At 44.9% G+C, this 23,768-nt stretch overlaps 1 protein-coding gene across 1 annotated transcript; it reads right to left on the bottom strand.

The window, feature by feature from the left end:
* Nucleotides 1–686: 686 nt before the first annotated feature.
* On the bottom strand, nt 687–23,399 carry LOC149432662 (phospholipid scramblase 1-like). The gene is made up of 5 exons (XM_089665078.1): nt 23,354–23,399; nt 18,030–18,250; nt 17,729–17,890; nt 8,481–8,642; nt 687–939 (listed from the first exon to the last, which is right to left on the bottom strand). Exons 2-5 carry the CDS (start codon nt 18,201–18,203, stop codon nt 880–882), a joined length of 558 nt encoding a protein of 185 aa, XP_089521204.1. The 5' UTR covers nt 18,204–18,250; nt 23,354–23,399; the 3' UTR covers nt 687–879.
* Nucleotides 23,400–23,768: the final 369 nt, after the last annotated feature.

Here is a 23,768-nt window from a genome sequence, read left to right as displayed (position 1 = left end):
GAATAGTGCCCCATCGTTGGTGTCAGTGGGAGGAATAGTGCCCCATAATTGGCGTCAGTGGGAGGAATAGTACACCATCATTGGTATCAGAGGGAGGAATAGTGTCCCATCATTGGTGTCAGTGGGAGGAATAGTGTCCCATCATTGGTATCAGTGGGAGGAATAGTGTCCCATCATTGGTGTCAGTGGGAGGAATAGTGTCCCATCATTGGTATCAGTGGGAGGAATAGTGTCCCATCATTGGTGTCAGTGGGAGGAATAGTGCCCCATCATTGGTGTCAGTGGGAGGAATAGTGTCCCATCATTGGTATCAGTGGGAGGAATAGTGCCCCATCATTGGTGTCACAAGGAAGGAATAGTGCCCCATCATTGGTGTCAGTGGGAATAGTGTCCCATCATTGGTGTCAGTAGGAGGAATAGTGCCCCATCATTGGTGTCAGTGGGAGGAATAGTGCCCCATCATTGGTGTCAGTGGGAGGGATAGTGCCCCATCATTGGTGTCAGTAGGAGGAATAGTGCCCCATCATTGGTGTCAGTGGGAGGAATAGTGCCCCATCATTGGTGTCAGTGGGAGGAATAGTGCCCCATCAATGTTGTCAGTAGGAGGAACAGTGTACCAAGGCTAGATAAAGGGCCCGGGGGCCCCAGTGTGGAGAGCACCACCATAGAGTGAAGGAAGACACACATACAGATGAATATTTATTGTCAAACACATAAAAGTTTAGAATAGATACATCTGTACAAAATAAGTCGGTTTATACAGACCGCTGTAAACTTCGGGGTATATGGCATGGTGGGGGGGGGGGAGGGGGGAACAGTTATAGTCAGGAGGGTGTAAACTGGGTCATGTGACAAGGGATACAGTCGCAAGAAGATCCGTTAACCAATCACGGTGCTGCGCTCAGTCCTGTTGCGTGACCTCTCAAAAAAGGCGTAATCCTGAAAACAGATAGAATGAATGAGAGGCGGGTCTATGACATCACGGTGACATCACACAGAGAAGACATGAGAGGAAGTGATTTCATCATTTTATCAGAACGTTTAGCATTTCTTATCGGGATCTCCAATGGGTGCAACCAGTGAGTGTGAAGATCTAGAAATATATACAGATTGGGTCCGGCACAGGTATTTACGGCTCGGTGATCCATCCTGGAAATTCTTGGATCTGTACGGAGGAGAGCCTGGTACAAACGTTCATCCCACTTGAAGGACTTTTTGAAAAATGTATCGGCTGAGAACATCTGAGGAGGGAAAAAAGCCTCCCCTTGTTCAAGGCTTGAGGAGTCAATGTTCATGGAATCAGGACTGAATGCACTAAGGGGCCTACGTAAGGGTTGAGGAGTCAATGTTCATGGAATCAGGACTGAATGCACTAAGGGGCCTGCGTGAGGGTTGAGGAGTCAATGTTCATGGAATCAGGACTGAATGCACTAAGGGGCCTGCGTGAGGGTTGAGGAGTCAATGTTCATGGAATCAGGACTGAATGCACTGAGGGGTCTACGTAAGGGTTGAGGAGTCAGTGCATTCAGTCGTGATTCCATGAACATTGATTCCTCAACCCTCACGCAGGCCCCTTAGTGCATTCAGTCGTGATTCCATGAACATTATGGGGCCTGTGTAAGGGTTGAGGAGTCAATGTTCATGGAATCAGGACTGAATGCACTGAGGGGCCTGCGTGAGGGTTGAGGAGTCAATGTTCATGGAATCAGGACTGAATGCACTGAGGGGTCTACGTAAGGGTTGAGGAGTCAGTGCATTTAGTCGTGATTCCATGAACATTGACTCCTCAACCCTCACGCAGGCCCCTTAGTGCATTCAGTCGTGATTCCATGAACATTAAGGGGCCTGTGTAAGGGTTGAGGAGTCAATGTTCATGGAATCAGGACTGAATGCACTGAGGGGCCTACGTAAGGGTTGAGGAGTCAATGTTCATGGGATCAGGACTGAATGCACTAAGGGGCCTACGTAAGGGTTGAGGAGTCAGTGCATTCAGTCGTGATTCCATGAACATTGACTCCTCAACCCTCACGCAGGCCCCTTAGTGCATTCAGTCGTGATTCCATGAACATTAAGGGGCCTGTGTAAGGGTTGAGGAGTCAATGTTCATGGAATCAGGACTGAATGCACTGAGGGGCCTACGTAAGGGTTGAGGAGTCAATGTTCATGGAAGCACTACTGAATGCACTACGGGGCCTACGTAAGGGTTGAGGAGTCAATGTTCATGGAAGCACTACTGAATGCACTAAGGGGCCTACGTAAGGGTTGAGGAGTCAGTGCATTCAGTCGTGATTCCATGAACATTGACTCCTCAACCCTTACGTAGGCCTCAGTGCATTCAGTCCTGATTCCATGAACATTGACTCCTCAACCCTCACGCAGGCCCCTTAGTGCATTCAGTCGTGCTCCCATGAACATTGACTCCTCAACCCTCACGCAGGCCCCTTAGTGCATTCAGTCGTGCTCCCATGAACATTGACTCCTCAACCCTCACGCAGGCCCCTTAGTGCATTCAGTCCGGATTCCATGAACATTGACTCCTCAACCCTCATGCAGGCCCCTTAGTGCATTCAGTTGTGATTCCATGAACATTAAGGGGCCTGTGTAAGGGTTGAGGAGTCAATGTTCATGAAATCACAACTGAATGCACTAAGGGGCCTACGTAAGGGTTGAAGAAGACCAACCTCTCCTGGTGACACTAAATGTTTCAAAAAGTCCTACAAATGAGATGAACATTTGAACCAGGTGCTTCTCCATACACATCCATGAATTTACCGTCTGGTGAGCACTCCCTTTGTCACCAGAGAGGTAGCAGTCAAGGACCAGAATAAGGTCCACCTACACTATATTTCAACCTCGGATCTGCTTGTTTGGAGGAAAAGTCATGTTATGGTAGATCCATCTGAGCCAACTTTCACTTCTCCTATTCCAACGTTGTTACACACACATCAGGCATTAGTCATCTGGTGGAATGATTCGGCTTTTATCATTGATACCACTGGAAGGATTATGATGCTTCTGGGTAGGTAGGTTATGGAGAGAAGACTTGAAGTCAAACATTTAGCATTTCTTTTCAGGATTTCCAATAGGTGCAACCAGTGAGTGTGAAGATCTAGAAATATATACAGATCGGGTCCGGCAGGGGTATTTATGGCTTGGGTATCCATCCGTTAAATTCTTGGATGTGTATGGAGGAGAATCTGGTACAAACATTCATCCCACTTGAAGGACTTTTTGAAAAATGTATCAGCTGAGAACATCTGAAGAGGGAAAAAAGCCTCCCCTTGTTCAAGGGTTGAGGAGTCAATGTTCATGAAATCACGACTGAATGTACTAAGGGGCCTACGTAAGGGTTGATGAAGACCAACCTCTTCTGGTGTCACTAAATGCTTCAAAAAAGTCCTACAAATGAGATGAACGTTTGAACCAAGTGCTCCTCCGTACACATCCAAGAATTTACCGTCTGGTGAGCACTCCCTTTGTCGCCATCACAGAGGTAACAGTCAAGGACCACAATAAGGTCCACCTACACTACATTTCAACCTCGGATCTGCTTGTTTGAAGGAAAAGTCATGTTATGGTAGATCCATCTGAGACAACTTTCACTTCTCCCATTCCGCCGTTATCACCCGCACATCAGGCATTAGTCATCTGGTGGAATGGTTCGGCTTTTATCATTGATACCACTGGAAGGATTATGATGATTCTGGGTAGGTAGGTTATGGAGAGAAGACCTTTTTTAGCATGGGTGCACATTCCCAAAAAAATGGCCAGCTTCTTTAGCAGCCATTGCCAGATAGGAAGCTGTCATAGATAGTGATGGTGGGAATCAGGGGCGGAATGACCATTTGAGCACTCGGGCACTGCCCGAGGGCCCGGGGTCAGTAGTGGGCCCCATGAAATGCCTCCAGTACCTTTTTTTATAGGCTTTTTTTTTTAGTGTGGACAAGGACACAGGGGCTCCATGATCCTCTATTGCCCGGGGGCCCCATGAGTTGTCAGTCCCCCCCTGGTGGGAATAACGCTTTTATACACTGCTCAAAAAAAAAATGAAAGGAAGACTTTGTAATCCAAGTCTAGCAGCAAGTCAATGACACTCCTGGGATATGGGTCTGGTCAGGCAAGTCGCAGAGGGGGTTGTTCATCAGTTTCAGCTGCTTTGGTGGTAATGAAATGAACAACAGGTGCTCTAGATGGGCAACAATGAGACGACCCCCAAATAAGAAATGGATTTACAGGTGGAGGCCACTGACATTTTTTCCCTCCTCATCTTTTATGTCTGTCTTTCACTAGTTTTGCATTTGGCTAGGGTCAGTGTCACTACTGGTAGCATGAGGCCATACCTGGACCCTACAGAGGTTGCACAGTCAGTCCAACTCCTCCAGGATGGCACATCAATATGCCATTGCCAGAAGGTGTGCTGTGTCTCCCAGCACAGTCTCAAGAGCATGGAGGAGATTCCAGGAGACAAGATCACAGAGGAGATTCCAGGAGACAAGAGCACGGAGGAGATTCCAGGAGACAAGAGCATGGAGAAGATTCCAGGAGACAAGAGCATGGAGAAGATTCCAGGAGACAGGCAGTTCCTCTAGGAGGGCTGGACAGGGCCTTAGAAGGTCCTTAACCCATCAGCAGGACCGGTATCTGCTCCTTTGTACAAGGAGGAACAGGATGAGCCCTGCCAGAGCCCTACAAAATGAACTCCAGCAGGCCACTGGTGGGAATGTCTCTGACCAAACAATCAGAAACCGACTTCATGAGGGTGGCCTGAGGGCCCGACATCCTCTAGTGGGCCCTGTGCTCGGCAACATAGAGCTCGAATGGCATTTGCCATTGGACCCCAAAATTGGCAGGTCCACCACTGGCGCCCTGTGCTTCTCACAAATTAGAGCAGGTTCCCCCTGAGGACATCTGACAGACGTGAAAGAGTCTGGAGAAGCCGTGGAGAACGTTCTGCTGCCTGTAACATGGTTCAACATTACCGTTTTGGTGGTGGGTCAGTGATGGTCTGGGGAGGCATATCCATGGAGGGACACACAGACCTCTACAGGCTAGACAATGACACCCTGACTGCCATTAGGTATCAGGATGAAATCCTTGGACCCATTATCAGATCCTACGCTGGTGCAGTGGGTCCTGGGTTCCTTGGTGCAGGGAGTCCTGGGTTCCTCCTGGTGCAGGGGGTCCTGGGTTCCTCCTGGTGCACGATGATGCCCGGCCTCATGTGGGGAGAGTATACAGGCAGTTCCTGGAGGATGAAGAAATTGATACCACTGAATGTCCCCTACGCTCGCGTGACCCAAATCCAATAGAACACCTCCGGGATGTCATATTTCAGTCCAACCGACGCTGCCAGGTTGCACCTCAAACTGTCCAGGAGCTCAGTGATGCCCGGTCCAGATCTGGGAGAACATACCCCAGGACACCATCCACGGTCTCAGTGGGAGCCTCCCCCGATGTTGTCAGGCATGCATACAAGCACGTGGGGGCCACACACACTACTGAGGACCATTCTGAGTTGCTGCAATGACATTTCAGAAAAATGGACTCTCCTTCGGCATCATTTCCTCACTTTGATTTTTATAGTCTTTGAATTTAGCCCTCTGTAGGTCGATCATTTTCATTTCCAACAAATGATGGGGCGTCCTTATGTTCCTCACACATCACCCCGTCCATATCAGTATAGAGATCCAGCAAAAGATTCCTCCTCATTGAGATCTGATGGGTTTTCGAAGTCTTCCTTTCATTTTTTTGAGCTGTGTATAGAAGTTCAGCTCCCGTTGAACAGACATAAAGTCCAAAGTTCAGATGAACACATAAAATAGTTGAAGTTCGCTTCAAAATTGTGTTTGAACTGAACCTTGAACTCATCCCTCTTAGCCACAAGTTATCCCTGTTCAGGAAGCCTCGACAACAGCTAGTCTGTCTTCACTGACAGGGTGAAGCCTGTCCAATCAGTAACAGAAATGGTTAAAGCACAAGAGTTTGGGGCCATTAGGGTCTGACAGATTCCAGATGGAGACTGGACTAAAGGAAGGAAAGGAACAGTGTTATTCTGAAGTGTAACGGATTACAACTACTCAGTAATGTAAGTCTTGGCATTCTCCACCCAGGAGGAGCATGGTACTGCTGGCCCCAGGCTCATTGTAGTACTCCCGTATGGATGTTGGGAGAAGAGCATCAATAATGGACAATATGGCTGACTAAGAGAGAACAGTTTGGAAGTAATATATTTTAGACTGGACCTAAAGGCCGTATAACATCTCCAGTATTAGAGTTCTGAACATTTAATAATTCATGATGCAAAGGGTCTAATCTGCAGATTGACTATTACGTTCCAATAAAACCTTCCATTACTTTTGCTTCACTTCAAGGTCTGGACATTAATTTTCATCAACATCGCATCCATAATGGTACTGGTGAGGAGAGGATGAATTTGCAGGGTGTAATGAATGTGTCTATGTGGGCCTGCTTTATGAAGAGCAAGGATGAAACAAGTAAGCAAGACTGACTGATGTGGAAACAAACTCTGGTGCCTTGAGGAGCTGTCTTTGGATTGTCCTTTGTGTCCCCTGAATGTGACTTGAGGAGCTGTCTTTGGATTGTCCTTTGTGTCCCCTGAATGTGACTTGAGGAGCTGTCTTTGGATTGTCCTTTGTGTCCCCTGAATGTGACTTGAGGAGCTGTCTTTGGATTGTCCTTTGTGTCCCCTAAATGTGACTTGAGGAGTTGTCTTTGGACTGTCCTCTGTGTCTTCTGAATGTGATTTAGGGAGCTTCTTTGGACTTTCCCCTGTGCCCTCAGAATATGACACGAGGAGCTGTTTTTGTATTATTCTCTGTATCCCCTGAATGAGAGTTGAGGAGCTGTCTTTGGACTGTCCTCTGTGTCCACTTACTGTGAGTTGAGGAGCTGTCTTTGGACTATCCTCTGTGCTCTTAGAATATGACATGAGGAGCTGTCTTTGGACTGTCCTCTGTGTCTTCTGAATGTGATCTAGGGAGCTTCTTTGGACTTTCCCGTGCCCTCAGAATATGACACGAGGAGCTATTTTTGTGTTATTCTCTGTATCCCCTGAATGAGTGTTGAGGAGCTGTCTTTGGACTGTCCTCTGTGTCCACTTACTGTGAGTTGAGGAGCTGTCTTTGGACTGTCCTCTGTGTCCACTTACTGTGAGTTGAGGAGCTGTCTTTGGACTGTCCTCTGTGCTCTCAGAATATGACATGAGGAGCTGTCTTTGGACTGTCCTCTGTGTCCACTGAACGTGAGTTGAGGAGCTGTCTTTGTATTATTCTCTGTATCCCCTGAACACGAGCTGAGGAACTATCTCTGAACTGTCCTTTGTGTCCACTGAACATGAGTTCAAGAACTGTCTTTGGACTGTCTTGTGTCCATTGAGTGTGAGTTGAGGAGCTGTCTTTGGACTGTCCTCTCTTTCCCCCTGAATGTGAGTTGAGGTACAGTCTTTGGACTTTGCTCTGTGTCCACTTAACGTGAGTTGAGGAGCAGTCTTTAAACTGTCCTAGGTATTCCCTGAATGTGACTTGAAAAGCTATCTCAGGACTGTCCTCTCTGTCCCCTTGAATGTGAGTTGAGGAGCTGTCTTTGGACTGTCCTCCGTGTCCACTGAACGTGAGTTGAGGAGCTATCTTTGGATTATCCTCTGTATCCCTTGAATGTGAGTTGCCTCTGATAGAACTTTAGATGGTCCTATGTGTTTCCTGAAAGTTGTGGAGTTGTCCTTAGATTATCCTAGATTGTAAGCTCGAAAGAGCAGGGCCCTCGATCCCCTCATGTTTTGCATTGTATTGGTATTGTTCTGTCACATGTTCTGTCCCCCTTTGTAATGTACAGCGCTGAGCGAACTATTGGCGCTTTATAAATACTGTATAATAATAATAATCCTCTGTATTCCCTAAATGTGGCCTGAGGAGCTGCCCTTAAACTGTCCTTTGTGGGGTTTTTTGTTAATGTGATTCAAGGAACTGTCTTTGGACTGTCCATTGTGCCTTCTGAATGTGACTTGGGAGTGGTCTTAAAAATGTCCGGAGTCCTCAGAAATGTGGATATGACTCAGCACTAAAAACCAGATATCAAGTACAATATTTCTAAATCTATCTGCACAAATCTCCTGGTCACATTGGATAAACTCCTCTACAGTTTATAAAGGCTGAAAATGTACAAGCTGGTAAAATTCAAGAAGCTGAACAAGAGTCCAATAAATGACACCTAAACCTTGAAGGCCGTCCTTTAACTGCACTGCAGGGGGTGAGTCCCTTCCTATCAATGGGAAGTGATGTATGAAACAGAAAATAATCTCCTATCAGTAAAGGCATCATTCACTTCTGTATTTATGTTGGTGCCGAGTTCAGTGATTATAGGACCTTCCAGTGGTCCTTATCATATTCTCCCAGCAAAATAAGCTGTGCACAACCTTATCCTGTAGGGGGAGCTCTCTTCCATGGCTTTACAGAAAGACTCACCAGCAGGAAGCAGGCGCCTAGTAACACTGCTTTCATCTTCACATCCAGGTCCTTCGGGAACTGGATCCCAAAATTATCTGCATCTGTGAAGATTTCCTTAGGTAGTCCGGTCCACTGCTTACTGATCCGACCCACACTGCGAGACTCACATAGAGGCTTCACCTGAGACACAGAGAGGACGAGAGTGAGAGGAGGCTGAGGGGAGAAGAGAGAGGGGAGAGGGAAAAGAGAGAAGAGGCTGAGGGGAGGAAAAGAGAGAGAGCGGAGAAGAGAGAGAAGGTTGAGGGGAGGAGAAGAGAGAGAGAGTGGAGAAGAGAGAGGGGAGAGGGAGAAGAGAGAGGGGAGAGGGAGAAGAGAGAGGAGGCTGAGGAGAGGAGAAGAGAGAGGGAGAAGAGAGAGGAGGCTGAGGGGAGGAGAAGAGAGAAGGGAGAGGGAGAAGAAAAAAGAGAGACAGAGAGCAGAGAGACGGGGAGAGGGAGAAGAGAGGGGAGAAGAGAGAGAGAGAAGAGAGAGAGGAGAGGTATATAGAGGGGAGGAAAGGGAGAGGTATATAGAGGGGAGGAAAGGGAGAGGGAAAGAGAGAGGGGGGGGAGAGAAGGAAAGAGGAGAAGAGGAGAAAGAGAGAGGAGAGGAGGCTGAGAAGAGAGAGGGAGAGAGAAGAGGGGAGGGGGAGAGAGAGAGAAGAGGAGGGAGAGGTGTAGAGGGAAAGGGAGAGAAAGAGAGAGGAGAGACGAGAGAAGAGAAGAGAGAGACGAGAGAAGAGAAGAGAGAGATGAGAGAAGAGAGAAACGAGAGAAGAGATGAGAAGAGAAGATAAAGAGAGAAGAGAAGAGGATAGGGAGAGGAGAGGGAGAGGAGAAGAGAGGAGAGGAGGAGAGGTCTGAGCAGAGCCCCAGATCAGATGAATGTGTAGACCTAGGTCTGCATAGAAGGGTGAACAAATACAAATATGTGAATTAGAAGCTGATCATTAATGAATAAAAGTCATCATTTTATTTATCAAAATGCAATACAAACATCTCAGTATCACTTACATGGAAATATTTTTCATTTCAATTATAAAACAAACTCATAACAACACTTGTAATAAAAGTAAACATCTCACAGAAATTCCTATTGGCCACCAATGATTAGATTGTTGTTTTGCCCCATGATATTATTTGACGTATATCGCTGGAATGCACACTGAAGAGCAATCTGCTGAAGGGCTAAATCAGCAATGATCCAGCCTACACCCCAATGGTACAATGATGAGATCACAAGAATCTCTGTCCAAACCATGAGATCCCACAATCCGTATTGGATCTCGGTGACTGGTGTGAGCTTGTGTTTATTGTTGCGTTAGACATTTGTAGTGTTTTATTTATATACACGGTCCCCCTTGTGCTGCTTTCATTCTGGTTTTATTCTCCTATACAAGTCACATGGAATGCAGCATGACTGGATCCCCAACACATCTAAAAGGTGAGATATTTTCCCGACAGCTGTGTTGAACCTCCTCCCTAGTCTGACACCCGTGTACATTGCCTCTTACATTACACCTGTCATGTGCACATAAATAACCCTCAGCTGCATACCCGGCACCCTCCTGTCCTTCACCTTCAGATTCACATCCTGTGTGGCCCTAAAACACTTGAAGGCTTTTTTTGTCACTCTGAGAATGGGGTCCTACATGGCCCCGAAGATTTTGTTTAAACTTTTTTATATTTTACATCATGGCCTCATGAAAATATTGAGGTGTATGTGATGCAATGGCTTTTTCCTATCGAGCTACAATATGGTATCATGGTAAGCTGGGCGACATTTATCTAGTGGTGACAAGGGCATGGTGCTGGATGGGTTGGACTTTTACAAGCTTCTTGTCTGGCACCCTGCCAAAGGGGACCCGAGTGATACTGAAAATTTGGTGGAACATGCTTTTTCAACTTACTTTTTGTATCATGACCTCATTAAAATATTAAGGTTCATTTTGTGTGTTTTCCTAACTGATATTCTGAACTGGCATGATAACCCCACCGATTCCCAAGGATTCTTTGCAAATTTGCTTTATGGCCAAAACTTTGTTGATATTTTCATCTTGCCTACTACTTGGCCAAAAGTATAAGCACCCCTTCAAATGATGGAGTTCAGGTGTTTCCAGTGCGGGGTCCTGGTAATACTCTATCATACAAAGTCATTGTAGACAATTGTGCTCTTACAACCTTGAGGTAACAGTTTGGTGAATACTTTTTTTCTGTTCCACCATGACTGTGACCCTCTGTACAAAGTCAGCTCCATGAAGACATGGTTTTACCTGTTTGGTGTGGAGGAACTGGAGTGGCCTCAGAGCTCTGACCTCAACCCTTCTGAACACTTTTGGGATGAATCAGAGACCCAATGGTGAGCCAGGTCTTCTCATCCAACATCAGTCCTATATTTGAAGACTCATGATTAAAGAACCCTACCAATAACAGATACACTACAGTATATGGCCCAAAGAAGACAGACACCCCTCCAAATGATGGAGTTCAGGTGTTTCCAGTGCGGGGTCCTGGTAATACTCCATCATACAAAGACATTGTAGACAACTGTGCTCATCCAACCTTGAGGTAACAGTTTGGTGAATATTCTTTTCTATTCCCCCATTGGCTGTGCCCCTGTGTACAAAGCCAGCTCCATAAAGACATGGTTTGACTAGTTTGGTGTGGAGGAACCCAGGTGTCCTGCGCAGACCCCTACTGAACATCTTTGGGATGAATTTGGATTGTTAGCTCTGTCTTCTCAACCAGCACCAGTACCTGACCTCACAAATTCCCACAGACACATTTCAAATCTTGTGGAAAGTCCTTCCAGAAGTGTGGAGGCTGTTATAGCCACAAAGAGGGAAAGGGGTGGGGGGCAACTCAAAGCTAGCTCCATAAAGACGTGGCTTGACCAGTTTAGTGTGGATGACCTCGAGTGTCCAGCCCAGAGCCCTGACCTCAGCCCTACTGAACACCTTTGGGATGAATTGGAATGCCAATGGTGAGTCAGGTCTTCTCAGCCAATATCTGTGCAGGTCAGGTACTGATAGTGGATGAGAAGACCTGGCTCACCACTGGCATTCCAATTCATCCCAAAGGTGTTCGGTAGGGCTGAGCTCAGGGCTCTGTGCTGGACACTCGAGTTCCTCCACACCACACTGGTCAAATCATGTCATTATAGAGTTTCCTCCTTTTGTGTCTATAACATCCTCCAATCTTCTAGAGGATGTCTGTGCAATTTTGTGACCATTTGTGAGGTCAGGTACTGACACCCTCTAGAAGAGTGGAGGATGTTATAGACACAAAAGGAGGCAACTCTATAATGACATGATTTGACCAGTTTGGTGTGGAGGAACTTGAGTGTCCTGCAGAAAGCCCTGACCTCATCCTACTGAACAACTTTGGGATGAATCGGAACTCTACTTGAGAGCCAGGTCTTCTCATCCTACATCAGTACCTGACCTCATGAATGGGTACAAATGCCCCAAAACATCCTCTACAATCTTGTGGAATGCCTTCCCAGAAAAGTGGAGGATGGTAAAGATGCAAAGGGGACAACTCCATATTAATGGCCATGATTCTGGAATGAGATGTCCAACAAGCTCATAGAGGTGCGATGGTCAGGTGTCTACAAGCCATATAAAGTATCTGTTAAGTGTTGGGTGACTATCAATAAAGACTTTAACCAACACCAAAAAAAAAAAAAAGCTGTGGAAAAAATGTATGGGAAGGGTGGGAGCCGCCCAGATTCCTCCGCCTGCACACATTCCAACCAACACAGTGGAGAAAATTGGGAAATACTGTATAAAATATGAAGGATGAAGAGCATGAGTTTAACTAAGGAGTAAACATGGGGGGATGGGTAGAAACAAAAGATGTGTTTTTATATGATCACGAGGATGAATTTACTTTTGCAGCAAAAAACAAATTTGTTTTTGGCCATGGGACCTTATTTACTGAGTCCCGAGGATTAAATGATTGATGTCACTATTTATAGCAACATTGATTCAACATTTGTCTGATCTGTTCATTACTAAAGATCCTACAAGGATATTATTACTCTTTTAGATATTTCAGCCAAATTTAAAGCTGATCTCCTGACAGAAATGTTTAATCTGTATTCTAAAAGTCCCTTCTTGCCTACCAAATAGGTTCTTAATTTTGCAGTAACAGCAGCAGCCAGACCATTCCCTACTGAATGCAGCATTTCCAGGGCTCAGTGTACCGAATATACGATTTGTAAGACCCGTAGTAACTGTGCCCATTCATTCCCCGAGTCAGCAGTTGTGCCATTAAACCATTGCTCCTTGTAGTGGGAGGACCCCGGGATCTCAGACGACCCATCTGTCCCATCCACTCCCACTGCCTAACTTGACTGATGGGCCTGGAGACTCCTGGTATTTCCCATCCACCATGACATCAAACCTTGACTAACAAGCCAGGAGATATCTTGTCTGTCCCATCACCCATGACATCATTCCTTGACTGACATGTCAGGAAACTCCTGATCTGTCCTGCCAACCATAACATAATACCTTGGCTGATAAACCAGGAGATTCTCGGTCTATCCCTCCCACCATGGCATCATACGTTGACTGACAGGCTAGGAGATACCTTGTCTTTCTCACCCACCATAACATCATACCTTGGCTGACAAGCCAGGAGATATCTTGTCTGTCCCATCACCCATGACATTATTCCTTGACTGACATGCCTGAAAACTCCTGATCTGTCCTGCCTACCATAACATCATATATTGGCTGATAAGCCAGGAGATTCTTGGTCTGTCCCTCCCACCATGACATCATACCTTGGCTGACAGGTCAGGAGAATCCTCGTATGTCCTGCTCACCATGACATCATACCTTGACTGACAGGCTAGGAGACTTCTGGTCTGTACTGCCCACCATGAGATTAAAAATTGACTGGAAAGCCAGGGGACTCCTAGTCTTTCCTGCCCACCATGACATATCTTGACTGAAAGGCAAGAGGACTCCTTATCTATCTTGTCCACCATGACCTAATACATTGAATGATAAGCCAGGGAGACTCCTTGTCTGTCCCACTCACCATGACATCATAGCTCAACTGAGAGGACAGGAGTCTCCTGGTTTGTCCCACCCACCATAAAATCATACTTTGAATGACAAACCAGGAGACTACTAGTCTATCCTACATACCATAACATCATACTTTGACTGGCAGGCCAGGAGAGTTCTAGTCTGTGCTGCCCTCCGTGAGATCAAAAATTCACTGGCAAGACAGGGGACTCTTGGGATGTCCTGCCCACCATGACATCATAAATTTATTGACAGGCCAGGGGATTCCTTGTCTTTCCCACCACACCATGACATCATAGCTTGACTGACAGGGCAGAAGACTACTTGTTTGTCCCACCCACCATGAAATCATACTTTGAATGACAAACCAGGAGACGCCTAGTCTGCCCTGTCCATGACATCATACCTTGACTGACAGGCCAGGAGACCTCTGGTCTATGCTGCCAACCAAGAGATTAAAAATTGGCAAGCCAGGAGACTCTAGTGATGTCCTGCCCACCATGACATCATACCTTGACTGATCGGCAAGAAGATTTATGGTCTGTCCCACCCACTGTGACATCATACCTTGGTTGGCAGACCAGGAGACTCTTTTTTGGTCCTTTCCACCATGACATCAGACCTTGATTGACAGGCGAGGCAATCCCTGGTCTGTTACATTCCCCCCCCCTCCCCCATTGCATGATGGGAATTGTAATTTGATACCGAATTGTTGAACAGGAGAAGAGAGTTTGTGTTGTTGCTTCATTGACCCTCCTCCCAATACCCAGCTGCCTTCTCCCTTGTAAAGTGATGACATCACACACATTCAAAAGGTACTTTTTACAAAGAACAATACAGGTGAAACTCGAACAATTAGAATATGGTGCAAAAGTTGATTGATTTCAGTGCAGCAACTTAAAAGGTGACACTAATATATGAGACTCATTCCATGCAAAGCAAGATAGTTCAAGCCGTGATTTGTCATCATTGTGATGATTATGGATTACAGCTCATGAAAACCCCAAATCCACAATCTCAGAAAATGAGAATATTCCATGCAATCAATAAAACACGGATTGTACATAGAACAATATCGCACCTCTGAAAAGTAGAAGCTGCATATGTACTCAGTACTTGGTTGGGGCCCCTTTTGCAGCAATTACTGCCTCAATGCGGCGTGGCATGGAAGCTATCAGCCTGTGGCACTGCTGAGGTGTTATGGAAGACCAGGATGCTTCAATAGCGGCCTTCAGCTCTTCTGCATTGTTCGGTCTCATGTCTATCATCTTTCTCTTGGCAATGCCCCATAGATTCTCTATGGGGTTCAGGTCAGGCGAGTTTGCTGGCCAATCAAGCACAGTAATCCCACGGTCATTGAACCAGGTTTTGGTGCTTTTGGCAGTGTGGGCGGAGCCAAGTCCTGCTGGAAAATGAAGTCAGCATCCCCATAAAGCTCGTCTGTGGAAGGAAGCATGAAGTGCTCCAAAATCTCCTGGTAGACGGCTGCGGTGACCCTGGGCTTAATGAAGCACAGTGGACCAACACCAGCAGATGACATGGCTCCCCAAATCAACACAGACTGTGGAAACTTCACACTGGACTTCATCTTGCAGTGTGTGCCTCTCCATTCTTCCTCCATACTCGGGGTCCTTGGGCCTCTCCATTCTTCCTCCATACTCGGGGTCCTTGGGCCTCTCCATTCTTCCTCCATACTCGGGGTCCTTGGGCCTCTCCATTCTTCCTCCATACTCGGGGTCCTTGGGCCTCTCCATTCTTCCTCCATACTCGGGGTCCTTGGGCCTCTCCATTCTTCCTCCATACTCGGGGTCCTTGGGCCTCTCCATTCTTCCTCCATACTCTGGGTCCTTGGGCCTCTCCATTCTTCCTCCATACTCGGGGTCCTTGGGCCTCTCCATTCTTCCTCCATACTCGGGGTCCTTGGGCCTCTCCATTCTTCCTCCATACTCGGGGTCCTTGGGCCTCTCCATTCTTCCTCCATACTCGGGGTCCTTGGGCCTCTCCATTCTTCCTCCATACTCTGGGTCCTTGGGCCCCTCCATTCTTCCTCCATACTCGGGGTCCTTGTGCCTCTCCATTCTTCCTCCATACTCGGGGTCCTTGTTCCTCTCCATTCTTCCTCCATAATTGGGGTCCTTGTGCCTCTCCATTCTTCCTCCATACTCGTGGTCCTTGGGCCCCTCCATTCTTCCTCCATACTCTGGGTCCTTGGGCCTCTCCATTCTTCCTCCATGCTCGGGGTCCTTGGGCCTCTCCATTCTTCCTCCATGCTCGGGGTCCTTGGGCCTCTCCATTCTTCCTCCATACTCGGGGTCCTTGGGCCTCTCCATTCTTCCTCCATACTCGGGGTCCTTGGGCCTCTCCATTCTTCCTCCATACTCAGGGTCCTTGGGCCTCTCCATTCTTCCTCCATACTCGGGGTCCTTGGGCCTCTCCATTCTTCCTCCATACTCGGGGTCCTTGGGCCTCTCCATTCTTCCTCCATACTCGGGGTCCTTGGGCCTCTCCATTCTTCCTCCATACTCGGGGTCCTTGGGCCTCTCCATTTTTCCTCCATACTCGGGGTCCTTGGGCCTCTCCATTCTTCCTCCATACTCGGGGTCCTTGGGCCTCTCCATTCTTCCTCCATACTCGGGGTCCTTGGGCCTCTCCATTCTTCCTCCATACTCTGGGTCCTTGGGCTCCTCCATTCTTCCTCCATACTCGGGGTCCTTGGGCCTCTCCATTCTTCCTCAATACTCGGGGTCCTTGGGCCTCACCATTCTTCCTCCATACTCGGGGTCCTTGTGCCTCTCCATTCTTCCTCCATACTCGGGGTCCTTGTGCCTCTCCATTCTTCCTCCATACTCGGGGTCCTTGTGCCTCTCCATTCTTCCTCCATACTCGGGGTCCTTGTGCCTCTCCATTCTTCCTCCATACTCGGGGTCCTTGTGCCTCTCCATTCTTCCTCCATACTCTGGGTCCTTGTGCCTCTCCATTCTTCCTCCATACTCGGGGTCCTTGTGCCTCTCCATTCTTCCTCCATACTCGGGGTCCTTGGGCCTCTCCATTCTTCCTCCATACTCGGGGTCCTTGGGCCTCTCCATTCTTCCTCCATACTCGGGGTCCTTGGTTTCCAAATGAGATGCAAAAGTTGCTCTCATCAGAAAAGAGGACTTTGGACCACTGAGGACAGGCCAGGTCTGTTTTTCTTTAGCCCAGGTAAGACACTTCTGATGTTGTTTGTTGTTCAGGAGCGGCTTGACAAGAGGAATACAACATTTGAAGCCCATGTCCAGGATCCATCTGTGTGTGGTGGCTCTTGATGCACTGACTCCAGCCTCAGTCCACTCCTTGTGAAAGTCCCCAACACTTTTGAATGGCCTTTTCCTGACAATCCTCTCCAGGCTGCGGTCATCCCTGCTACTTTTGCACCTTTTTCTTCCACACTTTTCCCTTCCACATAACTTTCTATTAATGTGCTTTGATACAGCACTTTGGGAACATCCAACTTCTTCTGCAATTCCCTTTTGAGGCTTTCCCTCCTTATGGAGGGTGTCAGTGATGGTGTCAGGTCAGCAGTCTTTCCCATGATTGGGATTCCTACTGAACCAGACTGAGAGACCATTTAAAGGCTCAGGAACCCTTTGCAGGTGTGATGGCTGAATGAGCTGATTAGAGTGGGACACTTTGAGCCGAGATTATTCCACCCTTTCACAAGATTCTCATTTTCTGAGATTGTGGATTTGGGGTTTTCATGAGCTGTAAGCCATAATCATCACAATGATGACAAATCACGGCTGGAACTATCTTGCTTTGCATGGAATGAGTCTCATATATTAGTTTCACCTTTTAAGTTGCTGCACTGAAATAAATCAACTTTTGCACGAAATTCTCATTTTTTCAGTTTCACCTGTATGTCAAATAAAAAAATGTAAATTTTGAATGTGGAGGAGAAGAAACAATGGAGAGATTTAGGAACTCTCCCGGAGTTCAGCTTTAGGGACACATCTTCAATAGACAGTTTGTAGTCCACCTTGGAGGCCATAGCAAAGGGTTGTCACCCTAGGAAGGAAGTGGCTGTGGATACACCTTGCTGGTAGGATCCCCGGAATCTTTTTACTTCAAAACCAGAATTAAACTTTTTGAAAGACCCTAAAAACGTACAAGAACATATTTTGTTTGGGGGGGCAGGGCCTTGTCTCACCTGGAAGTTAACGTCTCCACAGCAGCTGGACATCAAACACGGCCCGACCACCTTCAACACCGGCTCCCGACTCTCCGTCATGAGCGAGTATTTGGGGACGAACGGGTGCCACGTCTGGACTACGTAACCGATGGTCTGACCCGGGGGGCATTGGACCTCCAACTGCGTGACAACAGACAGAATGGTGTCACCAACGCTGGAAGAGTCATGGAGGACCCAAGAAATGAGTATACTACACGGTATCTATAGAGAGGTGAATATGACTGTACAGGGAGATCATGTTCTGAGTCCTCCGTCTCACCTCCTGTAGGCAGCAAGGGAAGCAGCAGCTGGAACACTTGAGGGGGCGGACGAAATGGATGACCTCCCGCCCCGTGTAGTCACAGACGTGCAGAGTGAGGGGGCGGAGGGAGCCGCAGCAGCAACGTGCGCACACTGTGCTCCTCTCCTGCACGGAGAATATCCGCTGACCCATTATATTCCGCAACTCGTACTGATTGCAGGTCTCGAAGCCCGTGATCGCTGCAAGGCAACCAGGAGGAAATCATTAATGGACGCCAACTTTTTTTTTTTATTTATCATCTGGTACATATTTTAATAGAAATCCAGAAAAATAAAAAATTTTGACCCCCCCTAGAAAAACATCACCACCAACCAGCACCCTCCTACAATAGGCAACGAGGAGGAAATCATTAATGGAAGCCGCCTTTTTTTTAAATTTATCATCTGGTACATATTTTAATAGAAATCCGGAAAAATAAAAATTTGTGACCCCCCCCCTATAAAAACATCACCACCAACCAGCACCCTCTTAATATAGGCAACAAGGAGAAAAAATGTGTGCCCCCCCCCCAGCACCCTCATAATATAGGCATCAAGGAGAAAAAAAATTGTGACCCCCCCTAGAAAAACATCACCACCAACCAGCAGCCTCTTAATATAGGCAACAAGGAGAAAACATTTGTGACCCCCCCCCCCCCCTAGAAAAACATCACCACCAACCAGCACCCTCCTAATATAGGCAACAAAGAGGAAATCATTAATGGACACCTTCCTTTTCTTTTTTTTTTCTTTTTTATCATCTGGTACATATTTTAATAGAAATCCAGAAAAATAAAAATTTGTGACCCCCCTCCCCCAGAAAAACATCACCACCAACCAGCATCCTCTTAATATAGGCAACAAGGAGAAAAAATTTGTGACCCCCCCCTAGAAAAACATCACCACCAACCAGCACCCTCTTAATATAGGCAACAAAGAGAAAAAATTTGTGACCCCCCCCCCCTAGAAAAACTTCACCACCAACCAGCATCCTCTTAATATAGGCAACAAAGAGAAAAAATTTGTGACCCCCCCCCTAGAAAAACTTCACCACCAACCAGCATCCTCTTAATATAGGCAACGAGGAGGAAACATTTGTGACCCCCCCTAGAAAAACATCATCACCAACCAGCATCCTCTTAATATAGGCATCAAGGAGAAAAAAATTGTGACCCCCCCCCCCCCCTAGAAAAACATCACCACCAACCAGCACCCTCCTAATTTAGGCAACGAGGAGGAAATCATTAATGGACACCTTCCTTTTCTTTTTTTTTTCTTTTTTATCATCTGGTACATATTTTAATAGAAATCCGGGAAAATAAAAATTTGTGACCCCCCCCCCCCCCAGAAAAACATCACCACCAACCAGCATCCTCTTAATATAGGCAACAAAGAGAAAAAATGTGTGCCCCCCCCCCCCCCACCGTAGAGAAACATCACCACCAACCAGCACCCTCCTAATATAGGCATCAAGGAGAAAAAAAATTGTGACCCCCCCAGAAAAACATCACCACCAACCAGCATCCTCTTAATATAGGCAACAAGGAGAAAAAATTTGTGACCCCCCCCTAGAAAAACATCACCACCAACCAGCAGCCTCTTAATATAGGCAACAAGGAGAAAACATTTGTGACCCCCCCCCCCCCCCTAGAAAAACATCACCACCAACCAGCACCCTCCTAATATAGGCAACAAGGAGGAAATCATTAATGGACACCTTCCTTTTCTTTTTTTTTTTTCTTTTTTATCATCTGGTACATATTTTAATAGAAATCCGGAAAAATAAAAATTTGTGACCCCCCTCCCCCAGAAAAACATCACCACCAACCAGCATCCTCTTAATATAGGCAACAAGGAGAAAAAATTTGTGACCCCCCCCCCTAGAAAAACATCACCACCAACCAGCACCCTCTTAATATAGGCAACAAAGAGAAAAAAATTGTGACCCCCCCCCCCCTAGAAAAACTTCACCACCAACCAGCATCCTCTTAATATAGGCAACAAAGAAAAAAAATTGTGACACCCCCCCCCCCCCCCCTAGAAAAACTTCACCACCAACCAGCATCCTCTTAATATAGGCATCAAGGAGAAAAAAAATTGTGACCCCCCCTAGAAAAACATCACCACCAACCAGCATCCTCTTAATATAGGCAACAAAGAGAAAAAATTTGTGACCCCCCTAGAAAAACTTCACCACCAACCAGCATCCTCTTAATATAGGCAACGAGGAGGAAACATTTGTGACCCCCCCTAGAAAAACATCACCACCAACCAGCACCCTCTTAATAAAGGCAACAAAGAGAAAAAATTTGTGACCCCCCCCTAGAAAAACATCATCACCAACCAGCACCCTCTTAATATAGGCATCAAGGAGAAAAAAATTGTGACCCCCCCCTAGAAAAACATCACCACCAACCAGCACCCTCCTAATTTAGGCAACGAGGAGGAAATCATTAATGGACACCTTCCTTTTCTTTTTTTTTTCTTTTTTATCATCTGGTACATATTTTAATAGAAATCCGGAAAAATAAAAATTTGTGACCCCCCTCCCCCAGAAAAACATCACCACCAACCAGCATCCTCTTAATATAGGCAACAAGGAGAAAAAATTTGTGACCCCCCTTAGAAAAACATCACCACCAACCAGCACCCTCCTAATATAGGCAACAAGCAGGAAATCATTAAAGGACGCCGCCTTTTTGTAAAAAAATGTATCATCTGGTACATATTTTAATAGAAATCTGTAAAAATAAAAATGTGTGAACCCCCCCCCCCCTAGAAAAACATCCCCACCAACCAGCACCCTCCTACAATAGACAGAGATACGATGAAAAAGATATTGTTACAATTAAACTAATAATCATCAACAAACTATCAAGTATACAATATACTGTATTTTGTTGCAATGAAACTTCATAAAAATAATCAAAGTAACAAAAAAAAAAAAAAACTCCATTGTATATTTTATATTCATTAGAACCAATTTTAATTTCTACAGGTCCAGCATTATCACTTGTACATCAGACTAAAAATCTGCCTGAGGGGTGTATTCCAAATTGTTCGTCCTTCTGAAACTGCACATACGAAGATATGTTCTCTCCAGGTTGAATATTATTCATTCATTTACAAAAAATGAGCAGTTTTGGAAAATACCACACAATGGCCACTAGATGGAGCCAGCAATGAGTAAATACCTGTGTATGACGCTCCATCTGAGGCCACAATATGGTGTTTTCCTGATTCACTGTGTTCTGTGTGAATGAAGAACATCTGACCTGGAGGGGAAATAGCCCAATAACATGGGATTGCGCCCCCATGTGCTCAGAACAGGATTTACAGGCATTTTACCAGGACGAGTGGCTCCGCTCTGAGATTTTGTAATAAATGTGCAATTGTTGCAGCGTCAGGCGAGGAATGGGCAAAATCTATATATTACATACAATGTCTGTGGAAGGGATGACACATGGGTGGTCATGTGTGCGGGGGTTAAAGACCGCCATCTTTCCTGCTACACGTCTGTGTTCTGTGTGCGTCATCAGGATAATATGCGACAATCAATGTCTGACAACCCTTGTATGTGGAAATCTGATGAAATAGTTCTACACAGAGGGGACACATGGGGGGTGTATGGAGGGTACATGGAGGTATGTTTGTATGGATTGTGCTCAATTATTCCAATGTGTATTATTATTATTACTTTTCTATATGTTATTGTTTGTTTATTATTACAATCATAGATTACTATTCTATATATTATTGTTTGTTTATTATTACAATCCTAGATTACTATTCTATATATTATTGTTTGTTTATTATTACAATCATAGATTACTATTCTATATATTATTGTTTGTTTATTATTACAATCATAGATTACTATTCTATATATTATTGTTTTTGTTTATTATTACAATCATAGATTACTATTCTATATGTTATTGTTTGTTTATTATTACAATCATAGATTAGTATTCTATATATTATTGTTTGTTTATTATTACAATCATAGATTACTATTCTATATGTTATTGTTTTTGTTTATTATTACAATGATAGATTACTATTCTATATGTTATTGTTTTTGTTTATTATTACAATCCTAGATTACTATTCTATATATTATTGTTTGTTTATTATTACAATGATAGATTACTATTCTATATGTTATTGTTTTTGTTTATTATTACAATCCTAGATTACTATTCTATATGTTATTGTTTGTTTATTATTACAATCATAGATTACTATTCTATATATTATTGTTTGTTTATTATTACAATGATAGATTACTATTCTATATGTTATTGTTTTTGTTTATTATTACAATCATAGATTACTATTCTATATGTTATTGTTTTTGTTTATTATTACAATCCTAGATTACTATTCTATATATTATTGTTTGTTTATTATTACAATCATAGATTACTATTCTATATATTATTGTTTGTTTATTATTACAATCATAGATTACTATTCTATATATTATTGTTTTTGTTTATTATTACAATCATAGATTACTATTCTATATATTATTGTTTGTTTATTATTACAATCATAGATTACTATTCTATATATTATTGTTTGTTTATTATTACAATCATAGATTACTATTCTATATATTATTGTTTTTGTTTATTATTACAATCATAGATTACTATTCTATATATTATTGTTTTTGTTTATTATTACAATCATAGATTACTATTCTATATATTATTGTTTGTTTATTATTACAATCATAGATTACTATTCTATATATTATTGTTTGTTTATTATTACAATCATAGATTACTATTCTATATGTTATTGTTTTTGTTTATTATTACAATCATAGATTACTATTCTATATATTATATTTATTATTAAAGATTATTTTATTATTATTATACACACATTTGGGAATCTGATGAAGATTGATACTTTGTGATGATGTTTTTGTACATTTTTCTGAACTGGGGATACACTCGGAGGTCGACTTATAACAAAACTAGTGGAAGAACATCTCAAGCATTCGCCCAGCCGTGACAAAGCCGTGTTTTATTTAATATGTGCATTTCCTTTGATCAGCAGCTCCATCTGGTGGCCACAAGGCAGTATGGAACTGGCTGAGATATTTCAGAAGACACAACTCACAGTGGCCACTAGAGGGAGCTGCTGATCATAGGAAATGGCCCCCCTCGGAGGTTCTGGTCATTATTTCCATGTACATTTGTACCTAAGCACAAGGATCTGTATATATATATATATATTCCTGCCCCTCCCCCCTCCTGTATACTCGGGGTGCCGGTCCCCTTCCCTCACCTTCTAGAAGTTCCGTCTTCTGGTGGATGAGGATTTGGTCTATCTGGAGGACGAGAAAAGGAAAAGATCAGAAAACGGGGTCATGTGACATTGGGCGCACCCCCCCCCCGTCATCCATGTACATTGTATCCATAACACAGCACAGGGAAACAATGTTACCACATCTGATAGTGGGAGACTGTGGGGGAGGGGGCATTAGAGTGTCAGCTCCTCTGGTGTAGAGACTGATGTGACTGTGGGGGAGGGGACATTAGAGTGTCAGCTCCTCTGGTGTAGAGACTGATGTGACTGGGGGGGAGGGGACATTAGAGTGTAAGCTTCTCTGGTACAGAGACTGATGTGACTGCGGGGGAGGGGACATTAGAGTGTAAGCTCCTCTGGTGTAGAGACTGATGGGACTGTGGGGGAGGGGACA

The sequence above is a fragment of the Staurois parvus genome, unplaced genomic scaffold (assembly GCF_062004578.1).
Source record: "Staurois parvus isolate SC_StPar_1 unplaced genomic scaffold, SC_StPar_1.0 ptg002117l, whole genome shotgun sequence".
In the NCBI taxonomy this organism is placed as follows: domain Eukaryota; kingdom Metazoa; phylum Chordata; class Amphibia; order Anura; family Ranidae; genus Staurois; species Staurois parvus.
The sequence above is the reverse complement of the archived record's forward strand: the minus strand, read 5'-3'. Positions and strand labels throughout refer to the sequence as shown.